Source organism: Hippopotamus amphibius, chromosome 15 (assembly GCF_030028045.1).
Source record: "Hippopotamus amphibius kiboko isolate mHipAmp2 chromosome 15, mHipAmp2.hap2, whole genome shotgun sequence".
Taxonomy (NCBI): Eukaryota; Metazoa; Chordata; class Mammalia; order Artiodactyla; family Hippopotamidae; genus Hippopotamus; species Hippopotamus amphibius.
In genome coordinates, this window is record NC_080200.1 from 1,476,116 (window position 1) to 1,500,552 (window position 24,437).

General features: G+C 56.1%; 1 protein-coding gene across 7 annotated transcripts in view; it reads right to left on the reverse strand.

The window, feature by feature from the left end:
* DOT1L (DOT1 like histone lysine methyltransferase) overlaps positions 1–22,294 on the reverse strand; it is a 54,181-nt gene extending 31,887 nt beyond the window's left edge. For 6 of the 7 annotated variants that reach the window (XR_009049288.1, XM_057710400.1, XM_057710399.1 and 3 more), the window contains exons 1-3: positions 21,967–22,294; positions 9,559–9,602; positions 642–716 (exon numbers count right to left, since the gene is read on the reverse strand). Coding sequence is in view for 6 of the 7 variants with exons in the window: in XM_057710400.1 (XP_057566383.1) it covers positions 642–716; positions 9,559–9,602; positions 21,967–22,047 (200 nt within the window). In the remaining variant the exon portion in view is untranslated. The remainder of the gene's footprint in view (positions 1–641; positions 717–9,558; positions 9,603–21,966) is intronic. The other variant, XM_057710401.1, reaches the window with a different exon arrangement.
* Positions 22,295–24,437: the final 2,143 nt, after the last annotated feature.

Consider the following 24,437-nt stretch of genomic DNA (forward strand, 5'->3'; position numbering starts at 1 on the left):
GAGGCAGGGCCCGCCCGTCCTCCAGACCCGGAAGTGAGCCCGGTGAGCAGGCCTGGCAGTGGGGCCTGTGCAGGGGCTCCAGGCGTCCTGGGCCGTGCTCCCTGCCAAGAGCAGCTACCTAAGCCCACAGCCTGCATGCGACCGCCAGCCTGCCAAGAACTGGAGCAGGCAGAAGCGTTCCTCAAAGAAAAACCAAACAAAATTCCAGGCAGGCATTCCAGACGTGGCCTCGCCCCTCCGCACCCACAAGACTCTCCTCGGAGATCCAGGACATGCCTGCTAGAAGTGGCCAAACCCACGTGAGACCTCGACCAGAGCTGGGCAGGGCCGAGCCCCACAGGCCAGGCCGTCGGCACTGGCAGCTGCCCGCCGTGAGCAGAGCGACTCCTAACTTGGGGCCGCTTCACACGTTCCAACTCCAGTTTCCGCAGCGTGCAGTTTCCAGTGACGTCCTCACTCTCACAGCCTCAGCCAACATTTGATAAACATTTCCTACTAAAATAACTCCATGCTGGCCACAGCCAACTCTAAAAGGAAATTTCCCAACAGCCTGCAGCATCGAGGAAGACCTAATTATAGCTGTGTCCACACACGCTGAGCCCGTCCCCGGAGGGACGCAGCCCGGGCAGAAGCCTGCTTACCTTTTGGTGTCGTAGTCGATTAAAACGTAGTTCTCCATAGCAAGCTTGAGATCTGGGATTTCTTCACAGACCCATCTGAAACGCAAAGAAAACTAGTGTCAGTGCTCTGTTTTTCACTCTCAACATTATTTTTAAACAGTGTTTACTCCGCAAACACAAAAGCAACACATCCTCGTTACTCAACTGAGGGTGTCAACGTGAAAGACGGAAGGGAGGTGATACCTGAAAACAAATGCTGTAAAGTTTACGACGCTGTCATTACCAGGACACTGTTGTTACAGATTACACAAGTTCTATGTTGCTTCAAGTCCAAACAGTGCTGGCCACTGGGAGCTAAATGGGGACTTAACATGTCACAGGGTCTAGAAAACCAATCAGCTCAGATCAGAGACCCTGAGAAACAACATACTGATCAGAAACGAAAAGGAACTATTATCCAAAGAATTAACCAATCCCAAGAAAAAAAAAGGGGCTTCTTCAAGCACACTGCAGGACTTCCCTGCTGGTCCAGTGGTCAGGACTCAGTGCTTTCACTGCCGGGCTCCTGGGTTCCATGCCTGGTCGGGACACTAAGACCTGCCCACCCCCCACCAAACAAAAGCAAAAACAGAAACACTGTAAGGGGAAAAAAGAGATGGAGAGAGAGCCTGTACACTAAAGGACAAAAATATACCCGCCAATCCCAAGGTGCAACCCTGACTGGATCCTGATTCCATCTTGAGAAAAGTTGTGAAGACAAGTCATCACTACAGAGCTTATGGAGAATAAAAGGAAAATAAGGGACATTATGAAAAAGGGGACGTCAATAAACTCAACAACGTAGGAGACGTGAACAATTTCCTTGAAAGACACAAATTACCAAAACGGACACAAGAAGAAACAGAACACCCAAAGAGCCCTATTCCTACGACAGAACGTCACTTCCTAATCAAATAGCTCCCACAAAGCAACTCCAAGCCCAGGGAGCTTCACGGGTGAGTTCTATCAATCACTGGAGAAGAAGGAACATGAATCCTTTTCAGCTCTGTGAGGCCAATGTTTACCCCGATACCAAAGCCAGAGAAAGACAGGGCCTTGCAAAGATAAAGTCATTACAGGGAAGGAAAGCTACAGACCAGCATCCCTCACAAACACAGACACAAAAATCCTTCTGAAATATTAGTAAACTGGAGTCAGCAATACATCTTATTCAAGTGGCGTTTATCCCAAGAATGAAAAGCTGTTTAACATTCTAAAACGAGTCACTGTAGGGACGTCCCTGGTGCTCCAGTGGTTAAGACTGCGGGCTTCCAACGCAGGCAGTGCAGGTTTCATCCGTGGTCGTGGAACTAGATCCCACATACGGCGCGGTGCAGTCAAAAACAAACAAACAAACAAAAAAACTAGTCACTGTGATTCACCTCATTAAGAGAATAAAAGAAAAAAAACGTCACACAATCATCTCAACAGACGCGGAAAACTCATATGACGCACTTCAATTCCTGTTCCCCGTAGAGAAAGACGCTCAGGAGACCAGAGTGGGGAAGAGCCCCTCCACCTGACGGAGGGTGCGGGGTCGCGGTGGAGCTGCTGCCCCTCAGCAACAAGCCTGCTGCCGCCTCGGGGTCTGCCAGGAGGGGCACAAGGAGACCACAGGCCTGGAGACGAAGGAGGGGCCAGCTCTCTCCCGCGTGCCAAGGTCCCCGTGTCCCCGTGTCACCCAGTGAGGCTGCCTCACCCAGCAGCAGGCAGCTTTCTCCATCGTGCATACCAGCCCACCCCGGGCCCCTCCAGACACACATGCTGGCCCTAGCCGCTGGGTGGCTGGCGCTCCCACGTCAGGGGTCTGGCGCGCCTCCCTGCGAGACGCGCCCAAGCTCGCAGTCACCAGCGCCAGCCAGGCAGTGCCAGCCTCCGCGCGTCATCCCACCCCCGGCTCCCTCAGACCCCGGGTCCCCCGAGTCACTGTTCCCGCCTGGGTCTTCGGAGCAAACACCTTTACTGCTGGCGAGCTCTTCTCCAGCACACCTCCTGTCCTCTAGGAGACCCCCAGCATGGAAGGCGTGGGCCCCACAGCCGACACCAAGCTGGTGGGGCGAGCCCGCACACCCCGAGGGCGGGGACAGGCAGGGACTTTCGGCCTTCTACCGCAGGTACTGGACAGCGCCACGTGGCAGGAAAAATGAACGGGCAGCATGAAGGCCGGGAAGGAAGAAGCAAAACTGTTCCTACTCACGGACACACAATTCAATACACAGCCCATTCTAAGGAATTTACGGAGAAGCTACCAGAACTCACGTGAATTCAGCAGTCACAGGACACAAGGTCAACTGTATTTATAAATGCCAGCAATAAAGAATTTTTAAAAAGAACAATTTTCTATGTTACTCAAAATAACATTAAAACATAAATACTTAGGAATTATCTTAATGAAAGATTTACAAGACCCCTACACTGAAAATGACAAACGTCGCTGAGAAAAATTAAAGACAACATAAATAAATACATGAACGAACAAACAATGCTCACAGAATACAAGACTAAAATATTGTTAAACCTCCTCCTCAAACTGAACTGCAAAATAATTCCTATAAAAAAGTCCAGTAGCCTTTTTTTGGAGAAATAGACAAGCTGATTCTCAAACTGACATACAAAGGCAGAGAATCTAGAATAGCCAAAAGAGTTTTTAAAAGTAACAGCACTGTTGCAAGATTCACAATGCCTTAATTTGAGACTTACTGTAAATTTACAGTAACCAAGAGTGTGGTATTGGCAGAGGGGTGAACCAAGAGATCAGTGGTACAGGACATGGAATCCAGAGACAGACTAAATTCTAACAAATGATTTTTGACAAAAGCACCAAGGCAATCTAATGGGGAAAGGAATATCTTTTCAACAACTGAGGCCGGGATGACTGAATATTGAATGGAAAAAAAAAAAAACAACCTTGACCCCCATAAACACAAACCCGCATCAGACACAGACAAAGATTAATTCACAATTAATCTTAAACCAGGATGTAAAAGCTGAAACCACACAGCTTCCTGAAGAAAACAGGAGAACAGCTGCGTGACTCTGCAGGCAAAGATTTTCTCGATGTGACGACCTGGACGGTGACCATCAAAGAACGCACTCGTCAGTTAAAAACTTCCTCTCACTGAGATGCCATCAGAGCCGCCAGCAGCCACGCCACACGCAGCACTCACAGCCGGGACGCAGCAGGAATCCCTACAACTCAGTAAGAGGACAAACCACCCGTTCTCAGAAAGCAGCACGTGCTCCTCTCCAGAGGAAGAGCCCAGAGCTCTCTGGCTGGGACACGGCAATCCAAGATGACTCTGGAGCCCCCTGCAGCTCCAGAAAGTGTGGATGTGCTCAGGGCAGGTGGGGCCAAGTCACGGACTGGGGCACAAACCCAAACAGCCCCCCAGGCCAGCGCAGGAACAGTCTGAGGAGCAAAACAAGTACTGCAGCGGTGCGCTGTGACTGCACAGTGAAACCAGTGCCGACAGAGGGACGGCCCTTCCTCACATCAGAGCTCCAACTACATCGAGGCCCTGCACACGGACCTCCGAGCTGCATGCTTTCAAAGACGCGAATGTGCGTTCCCACGTCCAATCACGCTCAGTTCATGTGTCTGGCGTCAGCTGTGAAAGTTGGGTGCCTGGGCTAACTCTGTTGACTTATGAACAAACTGGACTTATACGTGCGCTCTCAGAATCGAACTCATTCGTACGTAGAGGACTTACTGTAATAAATGGGGGGAGAAGGAGGGAAACAGAAAAGCACCTTTCGGGACTTCCCTGGCGGTCCAGCGGTTAGGACTCTGAGCCTTCACTGCAGGGGACGCAGGTTTGATCCATGGTCGGGAAACTAAGATCCCACATACTGCGCAGCGTGGCCGCACCTTTCGAACACCCCAGTAACTAGTCCTCGCAGGTGAGACCCACCTGTAGATGCTAAAATCTGTGACAAAAGTCCAAGAAGAAACAGGATATCTGCACAGTCTCCAAGTATTTCTCCCGCGATTTTTATTAATCAAAAAGGGGAAAATGGTAACTTTGCATTGGAGAAAACTGGAAGATGCCACCACGACTACGTGCTCCAGGCTAACATCATCATGGCAAGACGTGTGGATGCCACGTACCTCTGGCTGTGCTCAGAGCTCTTACCAGGAACAGACACTGTTTTGTCAAGTGCTTTTTCTGCATCCATTCCATACTATGTGGAAGCAGACCACACATGACATTTTCATCCATAAATATTTCAGTATTTAACTGTAAAAGTTATGGCTTTTTTTTTTTTTTGGGGGGGGTACACCAGGTTCAATCATCTGTTTTTATACACATATCCCCGTATTCCCTCCCTTCCTTGACTCCCCCACCTCGAGTCCCCCGCACCCTCCCTGCCCCAGTCCTCTAAGGCATCTTCCATCCTCGAGTTGGACTCCCTTTGTTATACAACAACTTCCCACTGACTATTTTACAGTTGGTAGTACATATATGTCTGTGCTACTCTCTCGCTTCATCTCAGTTTCCCCTTCACCCCCCGCCCCCTCCCATACCTCGAGTTCTCCAGTCCATTCTCTGTATCTGCGTCCTTGTTCTTGTCACTGAGTTCATCAGTACCATTTTTAGATTCCGTATATGTGAGTTAGCATACAATATTTGTCCTTCTCTTTCTGACTTACTTCACTCTGTATGACAGATTGTAGTTCTATCCACCTCATTACATATAGCTCCATCTCATCCCTTTTTATAGCTGAGTAATATTCCATTGTATATATATGCCACATCTTCTGTATCCATTCATTTGTTGATGGGCATTTAGGTTGCAAGTTATGGCTTTTTTAAAAAAAACAAACAACAACAACAATAAAAAAAACATAAGTACGATGCCAATGTCACATCTAGGGAAAATAACACCAGGAACAGTAGAGGATCTCTTCACATGCATAATGGTCATGTGTGAAGAGCCTACAGCTGACATCACCTCAGGGCTGGAAGACTGAATCTTTCCCACCAGGATCAGGGAAAAGGCAGGAATGCCAGCTTTCACCACTTCATCACAAACCAGTCTCCAAGGTCCAAGCCAATTCAATAAGGTCAAGAAAAAGAAATCATGAAGCCTGTAAAGGAAGAAGTAACACCGTCCCCACTTACAGGTGATATAATGATTTCCACAGCAAGTCCCCAGGAAACCTATAAAACTACTACTAGGACTGATGAACTGAGCACAAGGTCGTGGTTAACACACAAAAATCAAGAGTACTTTTACTCACAAGCAGAAGGCAAAGAGAACATAAAACTTAACACACAATCCCACTACGGTAGTGCCAAAAGCACAAATGAGCTAGGAATAAACCTAATAAGAGGTTGTCCAAGACCTCCACACTGCAACGCCCGAGCACTGCCGAGACACATGGTAAAAGGCCTGAGTAAGTGCAAAGATATACCATATTCATGGACTGGAAGACTCAATGATGACAGCAAATCTCTCCAGAAACAACCTACAGATTCAATGTAATTCTTAAGTCGTACAAAAACCAACAAGCTGATTATAAAATTTACATGGAAATGCAAAAGAAGTAGAATAACCAAAGCAATATTTAAAAAGAAGAACAAAGGTGTGGACTGACTGTCTGAGTCCAGAGTTTACCATAAAGCTGTGGTAACCAAGGTCTTGTACTGCCCAAAGAACAGAGCCGTGGATCAGTGGCACCAAACAGAGTCTAGAAATAAACCACTTCGTACACTGTCAACTGATCTTTCACAAAGGTGACAAGGAAATCCCATAGAGAAAGGACAGTTTCATCAACAAATGCTGCTGGAACTACTGGACACCCATATGCAAAACAATAAACTTCAACCCACAGTCTGCACCCCATGTGTAAAAACTTAACTCGAAATGGATGAAAAGGCACAAATGTAAACCCTAAACTATAAAACTCCCAAAATACATAGGAGAAAATCTTTGTGACCTTGAGTTAGGCAAACATGTTTTAGCATGCAAAAGAACCACAAGCTATAAAAGAAAAAAGTTGATAAATTGGACTTCTATCTAAATTTAAGATATCTGCTCTTTAAAAGACACTACTGGGGGGCTTCCCTGGTGGCGCAGTGGTTAAGAATCCACCTGCCAATGCAGGGTACAGGAGCTCGAGCCCTGGTCCAGGAAGATCCCACATGCCTTGGAGCAACTAAGCCTGTGCACCACAACTACTGAGCCTGCATGCCACAACTACTGAGCCCGCATGCTGCAACTACTGAAGCCCGCATGCCTAAAGCCTGTGCCCCACAACAAGAGAAGCCACCACAATGAGAAGCCCACACACTGCAACGAAAAGTAGCCCCCATTCGCCACAACTAGACAAAGCCTGTGCGCAGCAACAAAGACCCGACACAGCCAAAAAAGTTAAAAAATAATAAAAAGATAATAAAAATTTAAAAATAAAATAAAAATTTTTTTAAGAGTGCCAGTAGTTTAAAAAAAAAAAAAGACACTGATATGGGGACTTCTCTGGTGGCACAGTGGTTAAGAATTCACACTCCCAATGCAGGGACCCGGGTTTCATCCCTTGTCAGGAAACTAGATCCCTCATACATGCCGCAACTAAGAGTTCACGTGCCACAACTAAGGAGCCCTTGTGTTGCAACTAAGGAACCCACGAGCCACAAATAAGACCTGCTGCAACCAAATAAATAAACATTTAAAAAACACTGTTATGAACATGGGGAGATGAGCCACAGACCAGAAGAAAACATTTGCAAAACATACCCGATAAAGGATAAACAAGAATGAAAAAGAATGCTCAAAATTCAATAATTAAAAAACCCTGTTTTTAAAACAGGCAAAGGACAGCAAACATCATTAGCTATTAGGAAAACTCTCATTAAAGCCGCAATGATACCGCCACATGACTCAAACTGGACCAGCAAAAACAACCCCGTCAACGTCACCTGCCAATAATGGGAGCCCTGGGAGCGGTCCTGCACCACTGCCTGCGGTGCGGAGCGGGGCGGCCTCTTGGAAAGCACCTTGGTGGCCTCTCTTCAAATACAACCCAGCAATCCCACTCCTGGGTATTTACCCAAAAGGAAGGAAGACGTGTCCACACAAAACCTCCACGGGATGTTTACAAGAGCTTCGTTTACAATCGCCCAAAATCGAAAACCACCCAAGCGTGTCTGTCATCCGGTAAACGAATGAGGGAACCATGGTGCATCCCGCAATGGTGCACTTCCCAGGAAGAAAAAAAAAACAACTATTGATACATTTTTAAGTGTACAATCCTAGAAAATGCAAAGTAACCCACAGTGGCAGAAAGCGGGTTGCGCTGCCCGGGGACAGGGGGAGGGAGAAGTGCTGACAGAGGTCACGAGGAAACACAGGGGTGACTCCTTTACACACAGGTACACAAGGCACTCACACATTCATGCCGGCCACTGTGCACTTTCCACACGTGCAGTCTCCTGCACGTCAACCACACCTCGGCTGTGTCGCAATGAACACTAGTGTGGAAGAGAGGAAAGTGGATGGAGATACAGGTGATACAAAAGCAGCCAAGAGTCAGCAAGTGTTAGGCTGGGTGACGGGCACGTGGGCTCATCACACCCACTGTCCACCTCTAGGCGATCCCCCAGGATCAAAAAACAAGAGAAAAAATAAAGTAGGTAACTACCATCTTTGCCAGTGAACAGAACCCATCTGCGGGGACAAGAGCGAAGCAGGTGACGTCACCTGCGAGAACTGAAGGATGAGGAGCAGGCCTGCAGCTGGCAGGCACTGCCGGCTCGGGGGAGGACCAGGCCAGGCTGGACAGCGGCAAACCCAGGCCTGACGCCCCGCACTGCGGGGACACCCCCTCCCCGCAGAAAGGAAGCGGGTGGGGAGGCCAACCTGCCCCCGGAGCGCGCTCTGCTCCGCTCCGCGGAGTGGGTGGGGACCCAGCCTGGCCGACTCAGCGCCCCCTGCCTCACCACACAGCCCCACTTCCTCACCAGCAGCCTTCTTTAGAAATACACCAAACTAAGCCAAAGGTAACATCACTTCACCAACCAACTGGTTTACGGATTACACAATTAACAAAAAAAGCAGATCCCAAATTCTCAACACGGCCCCCAGACAGGCCCGCCCCGCAAGACTCACACCCACGCTGCCCTCAGTCCCCCAGACAGGACTGCACGTGCGCCCGGCTCAGCCCCAGACGCAGAGCAAACAGGAGAGGGAGGCTGAGGCCGCTCAGCCGCCGGGGGCAGGATGGGGCCGCGCATCAGAGCCCAGGCCCCTGTGCCGGCTCCCGCAGGGGCACTGCCAGCCCAGCCGCCGCAGGTTCGAGTGGCTACCATGGCGTGCGGCCCAGGCGGTGGCTACACGGTTAAGGATTTTAAGGCACAATGCAGTGAGATGCCAGGGCCACGGTCACGCATGTGCAACGCCTACAGCCAGGAGTGGTCACAGGATTCCGCACATTGGCCGCCGTGGGCACTCTGGAGACCGTCGCAGATCCCTCGGTCCAGCACAAGGAAAAAGCCCACTAGAAACACAGCGGGTGGCCCTCCTCCCAGGTCCCGCCCAGGTCAGCCTCCTGCGTGCCCAGCCTCCTCTGCCCACCACAGAGCAGGATCGCAGAGGGAAGAGTGGCCCAAACCCACAGGTCACACCAAACCCCGCAAGAGGAGGAAAACAAGGTGGCGAGGGGAGAGGGGAGGGGCCCCTTGGGAACCTGGCTGCTCAGGATTTCCACCCCTTCCACAGGAAGCCAGCTCGAGAAGCACCGAGACCCCTCCTGGGTCACACTCAGAGGACTGGACCCCCTGCCCACACAGCCGCCCTCTCCCCCAGCCTTCTGGGTGCGGCCGAGGCTGACTCGGACACGGAGGGAGGAATGGGGGAGGGCCGCAGCCGAGGCCCCGCCCCCGCGGGGGGCCACACTCACCGGATGGTCTCGATGATTTCATGAGCAGCATCATGGTGTTTGTCCTGAAAGACAATGGGACAGGGTTTAGAGCCGTCCCTCCACCCTCCAGGGATGGTGGCGGCCAGAGGAGGCAGGCGCCGCGGCCCCCGGTCTCCCCGCCTCGTTTCCTGACCTCCGGAGCCCCCAGGCCCCTGCCCAGGCAGGGTCCACCAGAGAGCCCCCACCCGCGGCACCGGGGTGCTGTCCCGGGACCCCGCCACGCGGGACACACTGGCCTCGGGAGCGCCTGCTCCTGCAGCACACTGCTGCCCGGCAGGCAGCGAGGAAGGGCCCAGCACGGAGTCTACGCCCCCGCCCTCCTCCCTCAGGACTTCTCCCGGGCGCTCCTGCCGCCTGGAGGCCCAGGCCTGGCGGAGTCTCTGAACCTCTGCAGGGCTCGGTTTCTGTCTGTACAGCAGAGAAACAGCAGTCACGCACCACCGGGAGCAGGCGCGCGGCGGTCCCCCCGCCCGGCCACAGCGGTGCTCTCCGGGCCCCAGCACGTGGGAGGGTGGCTTCACTGCTCTCCCCGAGGAGCACGGCAGGGGTCTCAGCGGCCAGCTAACCCGAGACCTCACACAAACCGAGTGAGGACGCGTCCAGCGGACTCACCAGTGGGTGAGGGCCCCTACCGCGGTGAGGAGGGGCCGCGAAGAGGACGCAGTGAGAGGACGGGGCCTCGGAGAGGACGCACGGTGAGAGGACGGGGCCTCGGAGAGGACGCGACCGCCCCCTCAGCCCAGGCCACCACTGCCATGCGTCACCGCAGAGGACAGCAACGCGGGCAGAGAGCCTGTGAGCCAGGGCGCAGACGCCCAGAAGGGTCCCCGGACAGCACAGCGCTCCTAACGGGCCAAACAAGTGCAGAAACACCCTTCGCACCCTAACCCTTTCTGCAACAACAGCTCTACTGAGATGTGACTCACACAGAACACACCCCCGTCAAGGAGGCAACTCAGTGAGTCTCAGCACGTTCAGAGCTGTGCTGCCATCACCTCCGTCTAGTTCCAGAACATTCCATCACCCATTAGCAGGTGTGCCCCCCCCCACCCCCACAACACTAATCCACGCTCTGTGGATCTGCCTGTTCTGGACGTTTGTAAATAAAATGACAGCATGTGACCTTTTGCGCAAAGTCTTATTTTTTAAGGCAAAGAAAAAAGCCAATCTTCTATCCTTCTTAATAACTTTCTCCAACTTTCCAAGGCTGGAGCAGTAAATACTCACGGCACTCGTACGGCTCAGACAAGGCCGGGGCAGCAGACAGAGCGTGTGCAGTCCAGCACACGACAGCCCGCAGCGGCTCCCGACGTGGGGTGCTGACCCGCAGCACCAGCACCACTGCTGACCCAGAAACCCTGGGGAAGAACCACTGACAGGCACGATCGGCCGCCACGCTTCACGGTAACCCTCCGAAAACACTGGGCACAGCTGGGTTTGGAACACAGTCTGGCGGCTCCTCAGAGGTTAAACAGTTAGCATGTGACCCAGCAATTCCTCTCCTGGGTGTCTGCCCAAGAGAAACGAGAGTATTCGTCCACACAAAACCCTGAACATTAATGTTCACAGCAGCGTTGAGTCACAGCTGCCAAAAGCTGGAAACCACCCGAGTATCCATTGAAAGATGAACGAATGAACATGTGTCCTCCACACACTGAAATGTTATCCATCCATGGAAGAGTGAGAAGCCCCGACGCGCTACCACGTGGAGGGACCCTGAGGACACGAGGCTCAGGGAGAGACGCAGACACAGGAGGACACACAGGGTGTGACTCCACGGATGGGAAACGTCCAGAACAGGCAGGTCCACAGACACAGAGAGTGGGCTCCTGGTTGTCAGGGGCTGGGGGAGGGGGATGGAGGGATGCTAATGGGGACGGGGTTTCCTCTTGGGGTGATAGAATGTTCTGGAATTGGTAGAAGTGGGACTTCCCTGGTGCTCCAGTAGGTAAGACTCCATGCTCCCAATGCAGGAGGTCCGGGTTCAATCCCTGGTCAGGGAACTAGATTCCACATGCATGCCGTAACTAAAGATCCTGCATGCCGCAACTAAAGATCCCGCATGCTGCAACTAAGACCCAGGGCAGCCAACATGAATAAATAAATCTTTGAAAAAACAATAAAATAAAATTGGTAGTAGCGATGACCGCACTCAGTGAATATACAAACCAGGGACTGGCACTTTAGGTAGACGAGCTGGGTACTACGGGAATTACACCTCCAAAAAGCTATTAGTGGGGCTTCCTAGGTGGCGCAATGGTTAAGAATCCGCCTGCCAATGCAGAGGTCACGGGTTCGATCCCAGCTCCAGGAAGATCCCACATGCCGCGGAGCAACTAAGCCCGTGTGCCAAAAAAAAAAAAAAAAAAAAAAAAAAAAGCTATTAGCAACAACAGGGACTTCCCTGGCAGTCCAGTGGTCAGGACTCTGCGCTCTCACGGCTCAGGGCCTGCGTTCAATCCCTGGTTGGGGCGCTAAGATCCCACAAGTCGCACGGGGCAGCAAAAACAAAGAAACAAAAAACAGCAACAACAAAATCTATGGGAGTAAATGCGAAGTGCGACGTACGGTTAAAAGCACCCCCGCCTCAATAGGAAAATACTGAGTATCTAAGACTCCTGTTCTGTTGCTGGTCAACAACATCCAGTGAGTCCAGAATTCCAAAGTCCTGGCAGGAGTCCCCTGGGCTCCTGTAGCCACGGAAAGCAAGGAAGATGCCACGCTGTCCTGCAAGGACTGCTCAGAGACAAACTCACACGACACAACGTACAAGGCACTGAAGTCGCCACAAGATGAGGAGGAGGGTCTAGAACGTTCCACCAACGCTCTCTCAAGTCACTCTCATCCTGAGGGGTGCCGGCTCCCGTGGACTGAGGAGGCTCAGCAGCGCCGTGGGGGCCCACGTGGACAGGAGCCACGTGAGGGACGTCCTGGAAGCGGCTCCTCCAGCCCCATCGGGCCTTCAGATGAGGCGGCCCCGGGTGACGTGTGCTCTACAACCTCCTGACGGACCCTCAGCCAGAACCCTCGGCCCATCTGCTCTTAACTCCTTCCCGGAAAAAGCACAGGAGGGCAGGTCATCAATGTGTGTTGTCTCGAGCTGCTAAATCCTGGGCTGGTTACTTACAACCACAGACAACCCGTAACACGTCTGCGTGCAGGCAGGCTGATCCGCGACTCCGTGGGCACGGGCCATGAGGACAACTCTCCGAGCAAAAGGAGGGCGTGACAGTAACTAGAAAGGTCTGACCCCAGTCACCAGTGGGAGGTTACAAAACAGGGTGCACGCTCTGTGAAAGGACACCGTGAGCACACGTGTGTGCCTGAGCGTGCACCACGTGGCAGGCCCGTGCCGGGCTGAGACTGTGCGCCCTCACCTGGATCCCCCCCAAGGCTGGGGCACAGTCCAGCGACACTCCTCCTGCAGGGGCAGCAGGGGCCCTCACAGCCCGCAGCCCTAGGAAGACAGGGGGCTTGGGATGTGGTCTCATCTGTGATGAGATGACCTCAAGCCTCCCCAAGCTTTCAAACCAGAACGAAAGGAGAAAAACGGTTTCCAGTGTGCCTCGTACGACCCGAGCATGCTGCCTGAGGGACTGGCCAAATGCCACGACCGTCCTGAGACGCGTGAGTTAAGATGCCCTGATCACCACCGATGAGTCAGAAGCTCTCACCACCTCTCGGCTGTGGCTTCTTCTCACGCTTCACAGGCCTTCAGAACAGAGTGATGCCAGACGGCAGCCCAGAAGGTCTGCCCGAGAATGGTCCCGAGGAAGCCCACGTCTGTGAGCTCCCATGCCCGCTCCCCAGGCAGCCCTGGAATCCGGGTTTGAGGCCAGCCTCCCCGTCACAGCCCCGGCCCTGGCCGGGTGCCGGCTACGTGCTGAGTCAGTGACTGACCCAGGCTCTCCTCAGGGGTGGCATCAGAGCCTCCCGAGCAGGCACAGAGGCTCTGCGGCACGCTGCTCACTGGAGAGCCCGGCCGCTCACTTCGAGACCTGCGAAAGCACCCACCATAAGCACGACTGCTCCCACCTGAGAAAGCATCCTGTGCGGAGGCCGGAGGCCCTCATCAGGCCTGAGCCGCCACCAAGCCCGTCCCCTCCCCTCCACTCCCCTCCCCTTCTCAGCTTAGGTGAGGGGAGGCCGCCCTCAGTGGAGTGGGGAGTCCAGCTGTCCCCCTCGACAGGCACCCCCCTTCCTCCTTATCCTCGAGCACAGGCGTGGGCACAAGAGTCCACCCGGAGTCCGCAGGCCTGGCTCTGCCCCGCTTGCTCCCGCAGGCCCTGGGCCTCGCCGAGGAGCTCGGAGAGGAGGCCTCCTGGATGCCCACTGCCAGAGCACGGCCCGCCCCCAAGCAGGCACGCTGGTTCACACTGACACACGTGTGGCATCTGGAGACACGGTCCCCGGAGAGCCCGGCGAGAGGCGGGGGCAGCAACGAGGATGGAGACGAGAGGTGGACTCCATCCTCCTCTCCCCACTCGCAGTAGGAAAACGCGAGAACCCAAGGGGCCTCCGAGGCAGGGGCTTCACACCAGGATGAGCGGCAGAATCCCCGGAGGCTGGTCGGAGCGGAGTCCTGGGGCCCACCCTCAAAGCTCCAGAGTCAGCAGCTCTGGGCCCCGGGAACCCACATTCCTGACCAGTTCCAGCTGGTGGGGAGGCTGCCGGCCCAGGGGCCCCATTTGTCCGGAGAACCACCAGCCTGAAGCAAGTGGGGACCACACCAGGACGTGGTCCGCACCACAGTGACCTCGGACTCCAGCCTCCAGTAGAGGGAGAAACCAATGTCCACGGTTTAAGCCACAGTATTTTTTGGTATCTTGTTACCATAGTCCAAGCAGACAAAGACTGGCGGGACGCAGGCAGGAAACGTAGCTCCGTAGCTCTGTTCACAGGGTGACCGAGACAGGGAGGAGGTGACAGGAGCCAGCTGGGAGCAGGGAGGAGGGCACAGGTGGCAACGGTGGCAGCTAGGAATGTGGCATTTCACCCAGTGGCCATGAGCCACAACTCAGTGCTTACTGAACACACTTTCCCAGGCTGACCCGGAATCTTGTGGGCAGGACCCCTGGGCTGTGAACCAAGCGGCCAGAACACCAAGGTACCTCCTCACACCCAGCTGACAAAACACACACTCCCCAGGGTGGGCGTCGGCCCCCGGTGGGACGGGATGGGCCGGGCAGGAAGACATCTCCCTGCATATTTGTTTTAAATCCAGGTTCACAAGACCGCACACTGCACCACTTTCTCCTCCACAATGCTCGGAAAAGGAAGCAGGCTCCTTGGAGACGTGGCTGGTTACAGGGCTGAGGCTGAGAAGATGCTGGACAAGCCTGGACATCCCGTGGCCAGAAAGCATGGATGGGCCCCAGAGGGATGCGGGCACACCCAGGACCCAGGAGCAACCTGAAGGCGCCGCCCACGGCCAACAAGGAAACGCCAGGCTGGCCCGCACCACAGAGAACAAGGTCGACAGCCGCTGGCCCAACGGACCCTGCGAACACGTACGTGGGGAGAAGAGGCAAGCCTTGCGCAGAGAACTCCCACAGACGCAGGAGGCATGGGGGAGGCAAGCAAACACCGCCGTGACCCCGCGGGGACCCACCAACGGATGCTGAGGTCGGCAGCCGCAGTCCAAGGACCCGACGCCTGCGCGGCCTCCACCGCCCCCTCCCAGGGAAGAGGGAGGAGCAGGGCTCTCACAGCAGAGGGGGGTCGGCCAGCATCACCCTACCGGGGTCAAAGCCAACCCCACCAACGACGAAACACGTCGACAACGGGGCCTCAGCGTCGACGCACCAAGGACACAGCCCCACGGCTGGGGGACTCTGGTCAAGGACGCAGACCCCATCTCAAGGTGGGGCCACAGGCAGACCCACACCAAGGGGCGCTCTAGAGACGGCTGGCCGGGTCCCTTGAGAGCACCCAGGGTGTGAAAGACGACTGCCTTCCCGAAAGACGGAGGGGCTGCACAGACTAGGGGAGCCCAGGGCGGGACTGGGCCCCGGAGCAGGAGAGGACCTGCGGCGGCTGAGCGAGCAAAATCTTCCAACGCGAATGCCGGGTTTTGATCACGGTGCGCTGGGCGGCGGACGGGGGTGCGCAGGAACTCTGCGCTGTCTCTGCAACTCTCTTTACGTCTAACGTCCCTTCAAAGCCACGTGGGAAAAGCCGCGTCGGAAGTGCAGACACGGGCTCCGCCCTCCTGGGCCCTCCAGGCGGAAACCTTTCCTGCTGCTGTTCCACCTGACAGGAGCGCCAGGAAGGTGACACGGCGCAAAGGCTCCGGGACGCACAGCACCGTCCTCATTCTGAGGAGGCAGGAAAACGGGGCACGCGAGCATCTGTTAGGGAAAGTCACACGTTCCAGTCCGAATCTATTCAAACACCTCAACGGGGTCAGTTTCCTACATCAAGAATCATCTCAGGTTTCATCCAGAGGCTTCCCTCTCACAGGTATGACGACACGACCCCGTGACAAGGCAAACTTTCATTCTTAACTAGTTTAAACCAAGGAGTCTACGTTCACCGCTAAGCTAATCAGGGAGGAGCAAACAATTCATCTACCTTACGTTCTCACGACCCATTCAAGCATTTGAAATGATAGCACCTTTACTAGCTCAAAACAAGCAAAACCCCGAAAAGAGAGACCGCACGTCCCAATAAATAAACAGCAAACACAACCATAAGACAGCCGGGGCAGGAGAGGGGTGAGTCCGGCCTCAAGACCAGCTTGGAGGGGCGGGCACAGGCGGGACAGGCGGCGTGAGGGGGCCAAGTGTGGGCGGAATCCGCGGGCCGGCCGGGCGGGGCGGGGCGTTCAACCAACCGCGGCCCCCGTCACCGGGGTCCTCCTTCCAGACGCCTGCTCTCAGCTGGCCGGGCCTTCAGAGACCACGAACCTGCCCGGCGACAGACGCGTGCAGGGCAGAAAATCCTGAGGCCCACGGCCCCCGCAGGCGTCTGCGTGCACCTACACAGCAACGACCGCACAGGGCTTTGGGTTCAGGACCCCTTCGGGGGCCCAGGCGGGGACTGGGCACCTGTCCGGGTGCCGGAGAGCCGAGTGAGGAGCCCGGTGCCCCCAAGAGGGCAGCAAACACGCTCCCAGAAGCTGCAGGAAAAGTCACGCTCACACAGTGCTGGTGACTGGTGTCGAGGGCGGGGGACTGCTGGTCCTCTGGGGTAGCGGGATGTTCTGAAGTTACACAGAGGTGGTGGCTGCACAGCTCTGTGAATCCAGTAAAAGCCGTTAAGTTACACCCTTTTCGGGGGTGAGCTGTGTGGTGTGCAAACGCTATCTCGACAGAGCTGTTCAAAAAGCACAAAACCCACAAGGCCCGGCAAGGCTCCTCCCCCCCGTCCCCCCCTCACCTGGCGTCCGCCCCAGACCAGGTGTGGGCCCAGCACCTGCCCCGGGTGGGAGCCTCCCTCAGCCCGCACGGCCAGCAGGGCGCATGCCGGGGAGCCGCTCGCACACCAGGGGAAACAGTCCACATGAATAGATTCAACGCCACCATGTGCCGTGGAAATGCTTCCCGAGAATTCCCCATCCCGAGGCCCCCCCCCCCCCCCCCCCCCCCCGCACAAGCCTGAGAAGCCCCTTCCCCACCGGGGAAAAGACGCGCTGGGTTTTTAAAGGACACGTGTTCTCAGAGGTAACACGTCTCACACACTGGCTGCCGGGCACCTGCTGTGGCTCGAGCGCTTTCGCTGAGTCAGCCACGTACCCCACAACCAGCTGAGGGGATTCAAACTGAAGATGAGAAGGGGTCGTCTTCATCATCATTCGAGGTCAACACACAACGAGGCCAGGAGCCTGCGACCTCCCAACCACTGCTCACGGGAACCTGTGGCTCAGCTGCCCTGCCGGCAGCACGCAGGGCGCGGGGCTCAGGAAGTGGGTCCGGTCCAACACAGGGGCGCCAAGGACAGAGCCCTGGGAAGGGCCGCCAAGAGACCGCGGGTGGGGACAGAGAGTCTGGGAAGGAAAGAGAAAGGCTGGTGAGGAGCAGAGGACAGGCGGGCCTCAGGGAGGCACCACAGGGCCACACGTGGGCCACGGAGGACGGCGGACACACACCCGGCACATCCTCCGGGAACACCATTGGCGCAGGCCGGCAGGAGATCCGGCTGGTGTGAACGGCAGGGACAGCCTGAAGGGACAGAGAAGGTGCCAAAGAGGCTTCCGGGCAGTGCCCTGAGTGAGAAGAAGGAAACAGGACTGTCATCCCACAGCCGGGAGACAAGGCACAGGCCCTGGGGAAGAGTGCCAAGACCACGAGAGGAGGACATAGCAGAAAGAAAGAGGCAGGGGAGGGCTTTCCTGGGAGACAAGCACTGGGCCCGGGACCCAGGGACGCACAGACACAGCCGGTCGCACCCTGTAGGTCCCCAAATTCAAAAGGGGACCCCAGGACTTCCCTGGTGGTGCAGTGGTGAAGAATCCACCTGCCAATGTAAGGGACACCGGTGCGATCCCTGGCCCAGGAAGATCCCACATGCCATGGAGCAACTAAGCCTGCGAGCCACAACTGCTGAGCTCGTGCACCACAACTACTGAGCCTGTGCTCTAGGGCCTGTGCTCTACAATAAGAGAAGCCACTGCACTGAGAAGCCCACGCACTCCAACAAAGAGTAGCCCCCGCTCATTACAACTAGAGAGAGTCCGCGCAGCAACAAAGACCCAACACGGCCAAGCAATTAAAATTAAAATTTAAAAAAAATTTTTTTCAATTAAAATGTTCCAAAAAAGGGGGGGTGAGAGGACTCCAAAACACTCTGTATCTTGATTGTACCAACACCAATGAAATTGTCATATCATTGTGTAGCTTTGTAAGATGCCACCACGGGGGGAAACCGAGAAAAGACAACATGGGATGTGTCCGCCTTATTCCTACGGCTGTGCAACAATGTACGATAACCTCAAGATAAAAAGTTTAATTAGGGAAAAAAGGGGGGCCCTCCCAGAGGGAGACTAGGGGGCAAGTCCCCGCCAGCTCCACCACCCCTCCCTAGTGAAAATCCAAGGCTCTGACTCCTCCCACCAGGAACAGAGTACACAGCTGGCGTCTGGGTGCTAGGGACCGAAGTACGAAAACTCACAGCCACCTACGAACATGAGGCTTTTCCAATGATCCCTTCCTCTTTAAAGTGGCTGCTGCACCCACAGAAAGTCATCACAGGGTTAACCAGCCTTCCACCTGTTCTCAGATTAGGCCAGACTCACACACACAGAGGTCAGATCAGAAAATATTTTCTGAGTCACAGGGAGGGATGGCTCACTCGACCGCCCACTTCAGCTACTACTCACAGCCCAGCGAAGGGCGTGACTGCTCTGCGGGCATTCATCAGGCTCGTGGGCTCACAGGAGGAAGCCGGAGGCAGGCGGGGACAGTCACCAGTCACGCTGGGGCCGCTCCACGCCCACGGGCTTGGTGAGTCAGAGGGGAAGGACCCCCGCACGCGCCCTCACAGGCTCCTGACCTGCCACCAGGCAGCCAAAAATACCACCTGCTCCTTCCTGAGCTGAGACCCAGTTTTCCCACCAAAAGAAGGGCCACCCCGCTTTAGAAATGCCACCATGAGCTGTAGGTGGATACCTGGGAACTCTCAGTCACAGAGGAAGAAGACGCACCCTGCACCCCGCCCTCCTGTTTTGTCAGTTGCGCAAAAGTCGGCTTCGGAGGCTGGACATGTCGGTGTGTGTGGACGGTTGTGGCTGTCTGCACTTCCTCTTGCCCCCATACCTCCCCCAGGGCAAATCTGGCAGCCCTGCCCTCCAGGACCTCAAGCTGATCCCGAACACAGGGCACTACACCTCTGCGGGGCTTCTGTGTTTATAGATCATCTACTGTCCTTCAGTTCGTAAGTTTCCTGAGACTGAGAAGACTGTCTACTGTCCTCTACTGCGCCCCCTGGAACGCTGTAACTATCCAGGAGGTACTTGCAAATGAATGAATCAATGAACAAATGAGCTCAGTCATTTCAAACCTGTGGTCACAAGAGTAATCCCACCTTCTGAAAAGTTAAGCTTCTGGAAGTAGCCCGTTTTCTTAATGTATTCATCACCGAGTCATCACAAAATATGAATTCTCATAAGGCACCGCCCCCTCACTTCCCGTGAGAAAGCAAAATTCCTCGGTGGGGACATGGGAGGGTAGCAGATATCACCACAAAGCTCCAGGAAGGTTGTGACTCACTCGGCACGTCACGTCAGCCACCCCACCCCCCCCAGCCCAGCCTCGTGGTGGGACAGACGCACCAGGAACGGCTGCTGACCTCATCTTCATTCTGAACTTTCATCTTCATTTCAAGTGCCTGCGAGCTGGGTCACAGTGGATTTCTAAACTCTCCCAATACTCAAAAATACCAATTTCTAAGACGCAAAAGGGCTGTTACACATACACTTGGCACAGACCCCAGTCCCACTCCTGAGTATTTTCCCAAGTGAGGTGAAAACCCAAGTTCACACGGAAACCTACCCTGGGATGTTTATAGCAGCTTTATTCCCGACCCCCTCAAAACTGGAAACATCCGCAGGCAAAATGGACACACGGAAAATGGAACACGGCACAGCAAGAGAAAGGAAAGACTTCTGATACCACAACAACATGGATGGGGGGACTTTCCCATGGTCCAGTGGGTAAGACTCCGCCCTCCCAATGCAGGGGACCCCCGTTCCATCCCTGGTCAGGGAACTAGATCCCACATACAGGCTGCAACAAAGATCCCGCGTGCCGCAACTAACACTAGGCACAGCCAAATAAATATTTAAAAAAATAAAACAAAACCAACACCAGGGATGAATCTCAGGTTTTGCTGTGCCAAAGCAGCCAGAATCAAAAAGCTACATGTTGTTGATTCCGTTTATCTGACTTTCTGGAAAAGTCCAAACCTTAGGGACAGAGAGATTAGTGGCCAGGAGGCTGAAGGCGAGTTGGCGCCAAAGGGCAACAGATGGGATGACGGGATTGTTCTGCTGGCTGACGGGGACCTGTCACAGCTCCGAGACCGTGCGCTACGAGTGAACTACACTGCAAGTCTACTAGAGGTAAACAAATAACTACATTTTGAAAAATGCACCGGCCAGCCAACCGGTACGTGACGACTGCAGGAACCGCGGCGGGGAGGGAGGCAGGTGGATCAGCTGGAGTTCTGAAGGTTCTCCCCACTTTCAGTTTCCGTCCCCTGGGATATCTCCCCGCCCTGCCCATCGCTCAGGCCTCCCGCCAGGGCGACCCGGAGCTACCCAACCGGAAAAGCCAGAGCCCGGGCTCCGCCACGCCTCCGGGCGCAGGAAGAGCAAAAATAGAAAGCGCCGGTGAGCTCGGCGGGCTGGAAACCCTCCGACCGCGGAGAACCGCGGAGAACCGGGGCCAGCGGCCAACATCGGCTCCCGGGCGGCCCCAGCGTCCCGACCCCGCCCCCGGCCGCGACACAGTTTCCAAAAACTGACACACTCGGAGCCCGCGCGAGGGGCGGGGCGCGCGGGCTTCCCCGCCGGGTCCCCTGGAGGCCGGTTCCCCGCAAGCCGAGCGCGCGAAAGGGCGCCCGAAAGGCGCCCGCCCGCGGCGCCGTCGTCCCTCCCGAAGGCGCGCTGCCCGGCCCGAGCGTGGACCCTGGGACACGGCCACGCGCGCCAGCGGGGACGATAGGCCGGGGCGCCCACCACTTCTGCAATCACCGGGACGCCCGGGCAAATGTCCGCTCCGCCTGTCATTTCCCAAAGGCCACTCACAATCGGGGCACAGAACGCCCCCTTTCCAAGGGTCCGGCCAGTCCCCCCACTCAAATCAGGGCACAGAACGCCCCCTTTCCAAGGGTCCGGCCAGCCCACCCACTCAAATCAGGGCACAGGACGCCTCCTTTCCAAGGCTCCGGCCAGTCCCCCCACTCAAGATTAGAGGCACAGAATGCCTAGTTAAAAAAAAACCAAACACCAAAAAACTGGAAAGGGAAAGGAGGAAAGGGTGTCCTCAAAAATAAAACACTGAGCCCCTTGACAGCGCCGCGAACACAGTCCCCGAAAAGAGATCGCCTGCACGTCGGACCACACGGTCCGGAGAGGCAAGCCCGCCGGCCGGCCGGCCGGCCAGCCGGGCCCGGGGCTCCGGGGTCCCCAGCGCGCAGAGCCAACGGCAGCCCGGCTCGCGCGCCCCTCGGAGGCGCGGGGTCCCCGCGGCGCCGCCAGCGCGCGGGGGCTGGAAACGGCGGCGGGGGCTCCCCGGCGGGGCGGGAGGGGGTCCCAACGAGGCTCCGGGGACGCGAGTCGCTCCGTTGCCCGGCGGGCCCAGCGCGCGCCGCGGGGCAGGGGCGGGGGTCCGGGGGGCGGGGGCGGGAGCGGAGCGGAGGGGAGCGGAGGGGAGGGGCGGCACTCACGTAGACCGGCAGCGGCCACGGGTAGACGGCGGGCTCGGCCCCCACGGGCGACTTGAGCCTCAGCTCCAGCTTCTCCCCCATGTCCGCGCGCGCGGCCGCCGCACCATGCTAGTCGGGCGGTTGGGGGAGGGGCGGGGCGCCGCCGGCGGGGGCGGGGCGGGCGGGCGGAGCAGGGCGGGCGGGCGGGCGGGCGGGAGGCTGAGGGGAGGGGGGCCTGGCCTGGGCCTCAGCCGCCGCCGCCGCCGCCGCCGCGCTCCCGTCCGGCCCCCGGCTCCCTCTTTGTGGTCACAGGCCCGGGGCCTCCAGCGCCGCCGCCATCTTGGGCCGGCGTGAGGCGAGCACAATGAGCCGGGGGCCGGGCCGAACCACTCGCGGCGCGCGCGCGGGGGGGGCCCGGCGCGAGGAGGCGGCGCGCGCCCGCTGAGTCGCGCGCGTCCCCCCCCACCGCCCCGCCCCGTGGGCTCGCCCGCTCGCACGCACGCACGCACGCACGCACGCACGCTCGTCCTCGGCTGCCCTCGGCCGCCCCCGGGCGCCCGAAGCGGGGACCCGGGGAGACCTCGCGAGGGCCGGGGTGGCGGGTTCGAGTCCGGCTCTGGGCTGCCTGGGGCCCGCTCCGCCCCATAACACAGCTCCGGTTCCGTGAACCGTGACAGCCGGACCCCGGCGTCGGCGCCCAGGAACGCCGCGCGCTGAGCCTCCACGAGGCTCCAGGCCCCGGGCGCTCAGTGCGCGCGCCCTGCCGCGGGGCGCCGCTGCGCGGTTGATCGGGACGCCCTACCCGGTGTCTCCGGCCGGGGCGCTGCCCGCCGCCCACCGCCACGGGCGCCCGCGCACACGCGCGTGTACACGTGCGCACACGGCCCACGCGCCGCGCGTCTGTTTGTATGTGTGCGTGTGCGCGCGTGCAGGTGTGTTGTGTCTGTATAACGTATGTACATACACGTGCCGGTGTGCTTGTGTGTGTGCGCGTGCAGTATACGTGTGGACACCACGTGTAGTCCGTACACACACTTACGTACTTGTGTGTGTGTGTTGTAGCTGTGTGTGTGTGTGTATACAGTATATACATTTGAAATGTGAACATGCTATACGTATACACCATATATTTATGTATTTATCAGTGGGTGTGTATATACCTTGTATACCTGCATGTGTATATGTTGTACACGTATCATATGTATGTGTGTGTATATACTATATACACACACACCTGTGTACGTACTTATATGTGTATATAAATACACTCACACATAAGTGTGTATCTTATGTATGTGATATGTGTATGTGTATGTACTGTGTATTTATATATACACTACATAGATATTTTTATGCTGAATGTTTTTATATGTAGGTGTATATATGTGTGTCTAGATGTATGTCTGTGTATGTATTGCATATGTTATATGTGTATCTATGTGTATATATACTGTATGTATACCCACCTGTATATCTTCATATGTGTGTATGTATGTATTATGTATATTATATGTATGTGTGTATACACGCTGTATATATGCAAACTGTATTGTATATGTGTGTGTATATTGTGTATATTATATGTGCATATGTGTGTATACACGCTGTCTATATACACACCTGTGTATTTTTGTATGTGTGTTTGTGTACACGTGTGTGTATACGCACACACCCCCTATGGATTCTGTGGTCTGGAGAACCTCATTGAGCAGGACACTGACAACAGTTGAGCACCTGCTCTGTGCCAGCCACGGAGCCAATTGCTTTGTCCTTTCAGTGTCTCCGTCAGGTGTCACAGCTCCCAGGAGGGAAGGTGATGCCACCCCTCCCAGGTGAGGGGCCTCGGGGTCAGGGGGTGCACAGGGCTAGGGGCTGGAGGCTGGCTGGAGACCCGGTGGAGTTCTAGGAGCAGCCCAGCCCAGCAGTCCCACATCCTGGGTGTTTCTCACGAGGACTCGGAGGGAGAGACCGGATCTGAAGGAGGGGACAGGGAAGCTCCCATGGGTCAGAAAGCCCAGACCAAGGCTGACTCACCAAGGGTGTTAGAGGTCAGGTCAGTTCAGGACTGTGGTTACCCTGGGGGTGAGGGTTACACAAAGCCCTCCACTTTGTGAAAAAGTATCCGTTCTGCACTTGTTTGTACGTTTATACCCCACCCACCGCACCCCACCAATCTTTTAAAAACAGGTTCTCCTGGTTGCCAGGAGCACACACGGAGAAGCTGGGGGCAGGCGGGGTATGGTCCAGGGGACAGGCAGGAAGACTCAGAAGAGGATAAGACCCCACTCGCAGGGCCTGGAGTGACTCAGTTGTGTGAGCTGAGGACAGCCCTCAAGGTCCTAGAAAGAAGGATCCCTGCTCCGTCCCAGCACTGTCCATCCCTCCCAGCCTGAGCAGCTCAGAGCCACCCGTGTCCCCTGCCGCCCCCTCATCAGCGAGGAGAGCCAGTCACCTTGGCTCCCAGGCTCCCGCACTAGGAGCTATTTTAAGCT